The sequence below is a fragment of the Argopecten irradians genome, chromosome 1, assembly GCF_041381155.1.
Source record: "Argopecten irradians isolate NY chromosome 1, Ai_NY, whole genome shotgun sequence".
NCBI classification, from domain to species: Eukaryota; Metazoa; Mollusca; class Bivalvia; order Pectinida; family Pectinidae; genus Argopecten; species Argopecten irradians.
The window spans coordinates 42,747,751-42,760,837 of NC_091134.1; the positions used below are offsets into that span (position 1 = coordinate 42,747,751).

General features: G+C 33.0%; 1 protein-coding gene across 1 annotated transcript; it reads right to left on the minus strand.

Annotated features, from left to right (window-relative positions):
• Positions 1 to 7,952: 7,952 nt before the first annotated feature.
• Positions 7,953 to 12,358, minus strand: LOC138328827 (putative nuclease HARBI1). Its single transcript, XM_069275558.1, has 4 exons — positions 11,944 to 12,358; positions 10,766 to 10,878; positions 10,223 to 10,334; positions 7,953 to 9,847 (listed from the first exon to the last, which is right to left on the minus strand). The coding sequence occupies exons 1-4, from the start codon at positions 12,356 to 12,358 to the stop codon at positions 9,465 to 9,467; spliced, it is 1,023 nt and encodes a 340-aa protein (XP_069131659.1). The 3' UTR covers positions 7,953 to 9,464.
• Between the last annotated feature and the right edge of the window lie 729 nt (positions 12,359 to 13,087).

Here is a 13,087-nt window from a genome sequence, read left to right on the forward strand (position 1 = left end):
TGCAAGTGCACAGGGTTCAGTACAGATTTCTGTCAGTAATTAACCGTGTCACTGCATTACTAGTGTCTATAGAATCGCATAGGTGCGTTTGACTTAATTTACACAGCTATTCACTTTACTTTCACTTTGATAATGCCATGAAAATGGCAGATGTAGAATAGAGTATGCAAATATGGCATTAACAGAGGCATTCCAACTGATATCAATGTAGATATTCAATGCTATAATGCGCCATCTGATCATCTGATTGAAATACTGTTTTTAAGAAAAACTGTTAAATTTTGGAGTTTACGTGCATTTCCAAAAATCTGCATGTTTTGCCCCAAATACAATAATTGGACATTTTTTCTCAAAACTAGTCATCGTTTCATGTTCAGTGTTACTTAAAGTACATAATAGAAGTATTTGTAATGATTGAAATTTATCCTTTTATGCTTTATTTGCATGATCTAATCTACATGTATCCGCCATATACATGACATTACTATTATCAAAGTGAAAGCTGTTTAAAGTCGAATTCGGTCAAACAAACACTCATATGCGATTCTATAGACGATAGTAAACACAATGACAGTGACATGGTTATTTGATGACAGAAATCTGTACTGAACCCTGTGGACTTGCAGAACTTTATATTTTAAAGGGGCACTACCTTTCCAAAACAGATTTTGGTTATCAAAATTTGAATTTAAAACGAGATTGATAATTTTGCAGAGGTGCAAAATTTAGTAGCATCACGATAATGCTACACTTATGATGATCCCCTGAGTAATGTAACTTTTATAAATAATGTGTCATTTTTTTTATAATTCGACCAGAATTATCAATATTAAAGGGACTAAATCGCTAAAAAATCATGTAATAAAAGATAAAAAGAGTTATAGGACTAAAATTAATTGTAAAAGTTGTGTACTTTGTGTTAATAACAATATTTAAAAGTTTGTATAACAATTTTGTTCAAAATGGAGAAAAACTGAAAATAAATAGGACCGACCTAGTCACTATTTCATATTATTATCTTTCGGCGAGTGTAAACAACCCCTATGTGCATGCGCGACGCGTGAACATTCCAAACATCCGATCGAAGGAAATTTCATCTGTCTAATGGACATATCTACTATCGACTGAAAACACAAATTTATCGACTACAGGTTCCTGATTACTGTGTTAATCTAATAAACGTTGAAACGTATGCAAAAGTTTTGTGAAGAGTTTCTAAGTGTAAATAATCCTATACTGTACAGGTTTTTGTAGCCATAAAGAAGGGTTTTCATTATATTATATGGTTTTATACTTGCTTCTACCATTATTTTATTTTCGAATTTGTCATGATATTATGTACTATTCCGCTAAACCTGCCAATATTATTAGGCTTTTAAAAAATGGCCTAATATATAGACTTTATAATAAAGAAAAAATGACGAAAAACTAATATTATAGGCATGTTTAGCGGACTAAGTAAGTACGTGCTGTCTGGCTTACATGTACAATATGTATGTTCACATCTGTTATCCAATGCAACTTAGCAGCATTTTAAAATGCATGGTTTTACAATTTCCGCAACCAGTTTTGCAGTTGTCGTGTTTTTTTCGTGTTGATTTTGTCAAAACTAACGCGCAAGATTAGTTCAAAATCGGCATGTATTTAGTTTAATATATTTAGTATGTGATCCAATTAAGTGAACAATAAGTATTTTACATCTCTTAAGTAATGAAATAATATAACCATAGCCCTTATGCATATATAGGCATATATCAACATGAGATCCTGTGACAGATCGACAGCGGCCCAGATCGATCGATAATACTGTGCATGGGGTGTCTTCGACTACGTTCGAGCAGTTTCCTTAAAATCAGGCTAACACTAAAAAAAGCTCTGGATAGGAGTGAAATAGGCAAAAAAAAAAAAAAAAAAAAAAAAATACGTGCAGGTGATAATAAAACTCCCAGAAATTCAATATTTTTTTTTCAATTCCTAATTTAATATGAGTTGAATCGTTTTGATGTAAAAAAGAAAATTTGTCATGTATTTTTATGTATACATATGTTTTTGACCTGGCAATTTTGTTTATCTAAACTTATTAGCATTTCAGATTGCATGTGAATAATCTCATTTTTATGAAACAAATATATATATTAATCGCAAATTATTTTCAATGAGAAAAGAATACAACAATAGACTGCATAATGAGAACATTATTATGAGAAAATTAAATGACATACCGCATTCAACCCAATAAGTGCCCACATCCCTATAAGCACCCCTACCATTTTTCAGACTTAAATTTCACTCACTTTGAATTAAAGGCAGCCTGAAAATATGAAAACTTTGTTGCTTTTCCTTCTGATTTCTTTTGAAAATTGATTTATGGCATACTTTGTAGAATAATTTATGAAAGGCAAGTCGAAAATTGTTTATATTAATCGCCCCTTAATTTGCTCCAATTTTATTAGCGCCTGCCCTGGGCACTTATTGGGTCGAAAATGGTTATGCTAATGTGATACCATGTGGCATATATATTATTATATGTATCGAATTGCAAATGTTTAGTTCCAAAATAAGTAAACACATGAAAATTGATGCATGATAATATTACAGATGTACATTTTATTCAGCATTGCCCAAGTCCCCAAGACAGTGGATCAAGTAAAGAAACAGTACTCTAACATAAAACAGAGAGGTATATTATTTTCTATGTGTCACTTCATTTTATAACATTTTTTTACACATCCATGTTTAAACTTAAAATGCTACAAATAATAAAATGATACACATTCATTCAATGAATGAATCAAAACTCTTACAGTTATACATGTTTATTCTGTATGTATGTAAGTAAAAGTGTTCAAGTTCTAATTTTATATTTGCACTGAAGTGTTCAATAAATTGTCTTGAACATTTTTACTTCAATTTTTCTTTTTGTCTGTATGTCAGAATATTATATTATATATCGGTAGTACATGCATTAGGTCAATTTAATTAAAAGTTTGAATCAAATGCGTTTTTAAAATACAAAACTTCCATTTTATTCTTTTTGTGATAGTAGGACTTTACTCTATAATTCATAATAGACAATTTTCCCTTTCATCTTTGTACGTCTTCTATACACATGCAGGTATCTGGACATTATTAAATTGATACATACATGTAGGCCCTGTTTCAATTTTACATTTATATAATTGTTAATGTTTTCAGCCAAGGAGACAGTGGATTCGCTTAGGAAAAACGGGAGGAGGTCCAAGGCAAGAGGCGACACAAAGCCAAGCGTTGTTGTTAGAGAACATAGGAAGCAGGCCAGAGGTAATTGGCCTTCCAGTCAATCTGGACACAGAAGGTAAGAAAGGACAAGTTTAAACAGTGATTTTTTTTTTAATTTCAATTTCTTCAAGTCAATGTCCCATATCAATGTGAACTGCTTAGAATACATAAGCAGTTATTAGGCAATTTTGTGGCAGTTCCACAATTTTAGACAGTTCTCAGCAATCACTGAACACTGCTAATATTTCACCATATACGATTAGAAACTGTCTGTGAAGTAACTATTGATTACATCATAGACTAAAACTATGTCTTGCATTTTGTTATTTAATAAATGCAAATTATAGTAAAATATGCATGAATTAAACGGCAAATTTATAAAGTGAGATTTAATTACTAGTTTAAAATGAAAAAAATAATTAAAAATACACACCATACATTAAACTTTTTAATTGCTATTCAAATATATTTACAGTTTGCACCGATATGGACTCAATAACCATGCTTTCTAGTATTATCATTATCAGTGTATAATGATAGTACAACATGTGCAGCGATTCTATTGTTATGGTAATTATAGTCGCTGGCGTAGCAACGTGTGGTCATGGCCCCACTTTTGGTGGAATGTATGAATGACTTGATTCCAATCAGCTGTTCAATCGAATTCGTTAACGATAACGGGAGAGAAAATGATATTGGTATTTTAATAAAAAAATATGCAACTGTTGCGAGAATAAATAGTTATTTACGTAAAAAACTGTAAATATAAGGAATACATAATTACAAGGGGTTACATAATTTACACGCACTCCATTATCATTATACCCTCATAACCTCAACAAAATAAAAATATATTCCTTGAATAAATAAAGCTCAGTTTAATTAACATTATTCCATATATTCATAAACTATTTAAGTCCAATATTACAATTTCTCATAATTACCGGTCCCCTATCCTGAAACCCAGGCACAGAAATGGTGACCTCCCACTAACCTAATAACCCAATTACATATAGTGTTGCTGTCAGTACATGTACACATCTGGTGAACTTTTAAGTTTTGAATCCCCTAGTCTAGTGATTGTATGAAAAAATGTTTCTTTTTAAAACTGTGTGAATCCAAGTACTGGTAATTATTTATTTACAAATAAAACTTTTAAGTATTCATATTTGTTTTATATTTGGTAAATATTGAAATGTTAAAAATTCTTGAACTGTATTAATTTCAGACACCAACTACTCTGAAGAAACATGCGTTTTAAAACCAGCATGTCCAGAATCGCCAGTGCCTGGATCGTCAAAGATCATGGTTTCACAGAGTAAGTGTAGAATAATGCTTTCAGTATGCTATTGTCTGGTGATTGGTTTCAAGTGCAATAATTAATCACCCAACATGATAAAAAGAAATTGCATTAAAGTCACAGGGTCAAAAACTCAAAATACATGTAGATTACATATGGCTTCATTTATTCCCAAGTCCCTGTTGCTCAAATGGAATGGAGTCAAACTTGTTTCAAGACAGTACAAACATTATCAATATACATCAATAATAATTAGTCATCTTGAATTGAAATACATGCAGATGATGTAGATATTATACATGTATAACATACGTAATATCTCTGTTTATATTAAAAACTATAATTACATTACGCATTGTTTGTAGATGACAAAGACAAAAGACTTAAAAGAAAAAGACAGAGCTGTTCCAACATGAAAGAGCTTGAGAGTACGAATATAGAATTGGAAAACATGAAAATCAAAGAGGAAACAAAGAAAATAAAATTAGAGCAGGAGAAATTACAATTAGAAATAGATGTGCTAAAATTAAAAAAAATCTACTATGCCCAGCAAGTAAATCAGCTGCCTGCATGTTTGTATGAAGTTTGAATATTGTTTTTTTTTTTTATATCCTGATTATATTTTCACCATATATATTTCCATTAAGACTGCGACCACCTGTTATTCTCTATAATATTGAAGAAATCACTAAAATTTGACTTGATTATTTTTGTCTCTACTCCATGTCTAATGTCCTCCTAAGTTTCAACTAGGGGAGATAATCTAGTATAATGTATTAATCAGCCATATATACAGTTGGTAGTAGACTAAAGGTTACACATTGTGCACACGGTGTGAACTACGAGTGGACACGGAGTGCACGAGGTTTAGACTACAGGTAGACACGGAGTGCACGAGGTTTAGACTACAGGTAGACACGGAGTGCACAAGGTTTAGACTACAGGTAGACACGGAGTGCACGAGGTTTAGACTACAGGTAGACACGGAGTGCACAAGATTTAGACTACAGGTAGACACGGAGTGCACTACGTGTGAACACGGTGTCCACTACAGGTGGACATCGTGTCCAGGTAAAATGTCCACTACATCAAGACCACAGACAGACTAGATGATGTGCCACAGAGATATGAGAAAATATGTATTTATTCTGCAGTCTATATGGACTTTGACAGATAGAAATATTTATTGCGATCAGAAACATAATATTTATTGCAACATAAAATTGCCGTTAATTACTGGAAATCATTCGTACTGTAATGTTTATTTGAATAGATACATATAAAGTAAAATGTATCAATATATATTATCATACAATTTAATTTATAAATAAGGACGTTTATTAGAAGTTATAAAAGAAAATTAACTGCGTACGGTAAACCACCGTAAACCACGTACTGGTTATGTCTCATCAATGGATAGTTCAAGTCCGCATTTTCCCAGTAAAAACTATTTTTCTTAGCTAGTGATATGTAGTTTAAAGATGAAATTCTTTTTCGAACGCATAAATTGATGAACCTTGCAGGGAGTAAGATTTTCAGTGTTAGCAAATCGTCGCCCAAGAGATATTTTGATCGGCAAAATATTTTGATTAAAAAGGATATATTGATGGGCATAATTAAAGCAAGGACATCATGATAAACATAAACAAATTAAATTCTTCATAAGATGTTTAACTATGTATGCATTGAATATAGTTTTCTAAACGGCAAGGTGCGCGAAATAGTTTTAATCCTGTCAAATGTATAATACGTATACATTTGCTACATAGAACCTGGCGCGTTGCAAAGCATTGAAAATATGTGAAATCGTCCATAGACGTTAAAAATCGGCATTCGTCCATAGACGTTAAAAATCGGCATTAGAAATTACATTTTATTGTGTCAACCGATTGAGGAACCTGTAAGCACTGGCTTATAGAAAGCAAAAATTTAGTATCAACACTGTTCAAAGTACCGATCGGAAAAATGTAGGTCACATGCCTGATAATAAATTAAACAGACAATCAAAATAAATCCAACTTCTACCCATTTAAACTGTAGATTCATAGTTGTTGATTAGATTCTGAATTTGTCACAATTATTTTAATTCTAGAAACTCTGATAATTTGACAATATCCTATTCTGACCTTCTTTACAATGTGTGATCCATACATGTATACATAGTATATTGTACAAATATGCCTGCTCGAAAGGTAGACCCCTAGGCTAGGACTGCAGTTGCCATGGTCACTTGGACTTCATACTGTTCCATCAACCACACGGATATGATAATCTAAATTACCTAACATTGGTCAGAGTGGGGCCAGGGGCCTGGGGCCTTCTTTGGGCACCCTTCAATATGTTCAGTCAAGTGTATCACAGACTAACAACACCTGTATACATGAAGTACCTTATCCCAACCCCAGGAGGTCCATTTATAGCATGCTGTACTTAGGCGGCAGCCTCTCTACATATACATTGTACTCATCACACAAATACGAACAGTTATACAACAATGGTAGTCAATAGGGATATGTATTTTAACTGGTAGTGCATTTTAATTTATTTGATAATGAAGCTTTATATATTAAAATAAAAAATAATCAAAATACCAAGTGTATAATTAACTAAAACATTTATTTCAAAATTATTGGAAAATCATATTTCATCCAATATCTTTTCATTAATTTAATTTTTTTTTACACTGGCTTTTTACAAATATCAGAAACCTGATTATCATGACTATGTATATAAAATACCATATTACAATGTTGAATAAGTACCTAATCTAAATTAATTTTGATTATAATATATACATGTATTATTGGTAAATTCAAGGTTGTGACAGACATGCTTGATTTACGCATTGTACAGCTCCCGTCAGCTCCACTTCAAGGCTGTCTGTCATGACAATAATTGAGGTGTATTCAGCATCACTTACTATATGTTTTGCCAGCTAGTTTTTACCTCATCCCAATCTACCCCCCCTCCCCCGGGAAATGGTGTACATGTTTACCCAGGCTCTACAACAAACATGTACATGTATCTAATAAGAATGGTACTTTTGTGTTTCAAACTCACAAACCTATATGATTTTTAAAAGGTAAAGTGTATTTGTTTGTCTTAACAAACTTCCATTGAAACAATTCTAAAATCACATATTATATAAAGATACTGCCTCCATTCTCATAAAGCCGTGCAAACACAGAAGACAACGATTCTGCCCTCTGGCCATCTATCGATGGTCACCTTGAGGTACCTGTATAGCTGGATACTGTGGCTTACCTGTATGTTTGACAAGTTATAATTACTGGACCATGACGCAATATACGGTCAAGATAACTTGCGGGGTTGGGATCATAAACATTATTGTGTTTACCGGTAATTAAGAATCAAAACAAACTGAATTGGGTACTTGTAGGTAGACTATACATGTAGCTACGTCATAAAGTTTGAAGTGGATTTATTCTGCATGATCTTTTAAAGACGTTCAGTTTTTAATAAAGAATATGTACTTAAGCTATTTTTACGTACAATACTTTTAGAACTTGATATAGCAAAGAAAAATATTATAAAAGTGTATATTTTATGAAAGACGATCTACAAGGGTGTCGCTAGAAAACCGATTGATAGGGACCAAATCTTTTCATTTAAAAGCTATGTATTACCCGGTATATGATTGTATTACTAATAGCTTAAATTATAAAAGAACAAGTGTCTCAAAAGCACAATAGGACTGGTTTTTGCCGTAGCTGCAAGATTGTAGCTCAAAAGACTTTTAGACAGAAAATGGTGTCGTCTTAGTAGGCCGGGTACGAATATTCGTTCTAGTTTTTGCCGCAATTCAAAGTTGTTTTTGACTTATATTTACTATTTCATGTAAAATTTAATGCAATTTACCCATAAAACATTGACTTTTGAAAACGTAATATAGAAAATTTAAGATATGAAATGGAAACTACTGATATAACATTAAATAGACATATACTTAATGAATACAAATTAATCTTTATTACTTTTGCAGTGAAAAGGTTTTATTCGTGTATACTGAAAAAATATCGTATTATATATAGTTATATATACTGTACATTAAATTGTAGATGTTGTAATTTAAAAAAAGAAACACTAAAAAATTATAACTATGTATTATTTTAAATTGAAGAACGTATTCTTCCCCGATCCCTAACTATAACACATCACCTTGTCTGTCTAAGTCTGAATGTACCTGGACACCATGTCCACCTGTAGTGGACACCGTGTTCACACGTAGTGCACTCCGTGTCTACCTGTAGTCTAAATCTTGTGCACTCCGTGTCTACCTGTAGTCTAAATCTTGTGCACTCCGTGTCTACCTGTAGTCTAAACGTAGTGCACTCCGTGTCTACCTGTAGTCTAAACCTCGTGCACTCCGTGTCTACCTGTAGTCTAAACCTCGTGCACTCCGTGTGCACAAGGGTGTAACCTTTAGTCTACTACCAACTGTATATACCAAATGTGAATTTATTTCAAAAGTGTTATTATAATTTGTATTTATGGTCAAATATATTTGGTGGAAAATGGTGCATTTTTGATATATTTGTATATCTTCTCGGTAATTCTTCCAAATTAGGATAATAATTTAAAATTTGCTTGTTACAACAATTTTCACTGGCTTAAAATTTACTTATCAGCCCATAAAGGAAAATAATGACGTCGCAGTGTGTAACATCACTTCTGATTGATAAGATAACAGCTACTGATTTCATAGAAAAAAGTGTCATCAAATATAGTTTAGAATTTTGAAAAGATTACCTTTAGTAAATTGAATTATAAGGATTCACTTGAATAGGTTCTTTATGTTATGGTTTGTGGTTTATGATAAGAGTACACCCAGATTCTTGTGTTATATTTCAATAACATTAAAAAATCTATTCAATGGAAATAATTGTTACAGATGTGATTTCTCGACTCTTACACCATCACCATCAGGACCAACATAGTGGACATGATTTGCTACATCAGCATTTCCATTACATGTATTTTGATCATTAACACAATCTAAATTCTCATTTAACTCTAGAGCTAGATTATGCAGCACTGCACATGCAACCGTTATCAATGCAGCCTTGGTTGGCGACACTCTCAAACAAAGAGACAGACAGGCAAATCTCCTTTTTAGAATACCAAATGTTTGCTCTACTGTGGTCCTGGCTCTACAAAGTGAGTTATTAAATTGCCGCTGTTCGTTTGACACAGGGTTACCATATGGTGTCATAAGGAAGTGCCTACATGGATATCCCGAGTCTCCAAGTAGGAGTCCATCATATGTTCCTGAAAGCAGAATAGGTTAAGCTAGAACATATATGTTCCCAAAAGCAGAATAGATGAAGCTACATGTATTACATGTAGATAAGAACTTTGCACAACAAATTTACTTAAAAGTCTGGAAAGTTCTTGAGAATAATTATTAATCATAATAATAACATTTGTACACAGATTTACATATTTTTTTCTTCAAATGTGTGATTTTTTTTTAAAATTAATTGTAACTAAAAATTTTAAAAGCATATGAGCTTCACCAAATATAGTTTGTTTCATAAATAGAGATAACCAAATTATTCAATTTGACATTCCAGTGTATATTATCTTGATTGTTCAAACTTAACTTTGCTTTATTTATCATAAGTATCAGAAACCATAACTGACCATTCTCAAAACTACTACAGAGCTGACTGTCCCTAAAAATCCGAGAATCATGTACAGATCCAGGCCATTTAGCAACACAGCTTGTTATATGGAATTTTGCATCGCATGTCATCTGGAAGAGAAATACCTGGTATATAATATTACAAAGTGTTGTTCATTTTTTAATCCTTTCTCCTCTAGGATTCTGGCTTACAGCTTATTCAGTTTTATGGAAATGAAATAAAGGACTGCAGTTAAATCTTGAATGGGATTTAATATAGATACATGTATATATACATGTTAATGCTCCATAAGCTAAGTAGTACATATGTAGCATGATGACATACAATATGTACATGTGTTTGACATTTATTTACAATTTGTAAGAATTGTTTAACTTGGTGTGTAATTTAATTAATTAATTACACTGTAAAAGTCATTTCATTTTTTATTAACAAGTAGTCACTGTGTCAAATAAATCTAAACTGATTGTTGTCAAATCAATAATATACTGTAATGGTTGATGACAGTGATATTTGAAGACAGCTTTTTATGGGCATGTACCTGTACATTCAGAGAATGAAACCCTTTCCTGTTTACAAAATCCTTTTCATTTGCAGTGGGACCTTGGATCCTTATATGTGTGCAATCAACACATCCAACAACATTTGGGAATCCTGTAATTGAATTCATTATTTTCATTTCTCATATCATTTAATCATTTAGTGCATGTACCATAAATGATAATTATAGTATATCAAGTTCTTATTTAAACATACATGTAGGCTAAATACATGTATACAAATATTGTCGAGAAAAATATATATGTAAATATATACTTGAGGAGCCAATTATTATAATTTAAATGCATATAATTGAGCTGTGATAGATTTTCAAAGGGACAATCGCAATAGTAGGTTTATTTATTTTTATATTAATATTGTAAAGGATCATTATAAATCTATGTGTAAAATTGTATTTTACCTACAATTTAAAAAAAATGCAAAAAATTGTACATTCAGTTAAACATGTCCACATGCAGGGCCACATATCTAGATTATCAATTCTCTATCAATAAGCAATTTTGAAATCAAAGTATGTGATGGTAATTGTTGAATAAATTACCTTAAATGTATCTGAGCTGTGCTTATGATATTTCAGTTTGTTGTCCCGGATTTAAATTTTTTTTTTTTTTTTTTTGTGTGTGTTTGTTTTTTTTTTTTTTTTTCCCCTTTTATTCTGGCTATACTGAACAGGGAAAAAAAACAAAACAAATAAATAACACAATTAATACTGTATGTTAAAATGCAAGATCCTTATATATATAAAGTGCTGAAGCGGTTTCGAGTTTCTTCTTGGTAAGATATTAACTTTAATGAATTCTTCCGGATGCTTTATAGCAGTATAGTGGGTGCTTTTAGGTGGACCATACAGCTGAGTTGCACCCCTTGATTGTAGGCGTGCTTGTTTGGTGTGTTCCGATGACATTTTAATGTACTAGAAATATTCCTAGGAGACGTTCGCATGAACTGCGAATGTAAGTGTATAGATAGCAACACTGGCTAAATTAAAACATATTTGGTATCTATAATAGCTTAATTTGAAGACGCATTTCATTCTTATGTCTGTCTCAATTTTAGCGTTACAAAATTCACTCGGTGAATCGATTATCGATGTCAAACAAGTGCACCTATATTTCGGTCAAGGCCGAACGTATCCTAACGAAAGTTGTGAAGACTTACTGCTCAAGTTGTAAAACTCCTGTTTGGTTTTCAGAAGTTGTCGATCTGTTGGAAAACTTATGTATCGCCTCCCGATTCCGCACAATGCTGTGGCCACTCTATGTACACATCGAGACACTGTCGCCTCTGACAGACCAACAGAATCTCCAATCAGTCGAAAGAAGGATCCAGTCGCGAAATACCGGAGAGCAACCAAAAGTTGCAATAATGGGGAGACAGCCTTGCTGCGTCTTGTCATAGTGATCAAGCTCGGACGAATTAGATTGAGTATAAACTGAATGTTTATAAGCGAAAATCTATACCTTTCCCGGAACTCACGCTCACACATAGATTCTGACATAAACCTGCACCTAAATGTTCTTTGAACAGCATTCCGACGTAATCGTCGCCTCCTAATAGCATATGCAATCGCCATCTTGGAATGTATTGAGACAGCGTTGAGACAGTGTTACATCTGTCTCAAATATTTGAGAAAAAAACTCAAAGTTGAGATGAGATTTTCTGAGTAAGTACTTTGTGAAAGCCAATTTGAGAAAAATCTCAATTTTGAGATCTATCTTGAGCTCAAATCTCAAGTTGAGATAAATCTCAGTTTGAGAAGTTTTGTGCAAGCGGGGCCTGGTAAATTCAACAACTGAATCACCTTGAGCACCCTGTATCTTCAATACCACAGGTCTAAGTAAAGAGGCTGCTTCACTATGACAGTCAGTTCCTCGTGTACAAAGTACACATTATCACGACACCTATACCGAGACACCTGTGACTACAATACCGAGTCACCCTTTTACCGCGGCACCGAGTGCTTTGGCAAACCTTGTCTCATTGTTCAAGTAACACGTCGCCCTGTGTTGCTGAACACCTGGTATCGAACTGACACCCCGTTACCCTGTACTCGTCAGTACGTCACCCTGTACTGCAGTACCCTGTAACCTATACCCCATAGTGGTAGCAACAGTGGAACCCCAACTTACTCAGCTGGGCCCAAACTTATTCAGCTTGGTCACCGTCAGAATCTTGCCGAAGCAGAGATTCGCCTCTTACAACGTGCTCCCCATTGACGATCATGCTGAACTACTTAACTTAGAATCAGTAAATTATTCCTGGTATACAGAATTTCAATAATTAAATACTTATTTATTTCAAC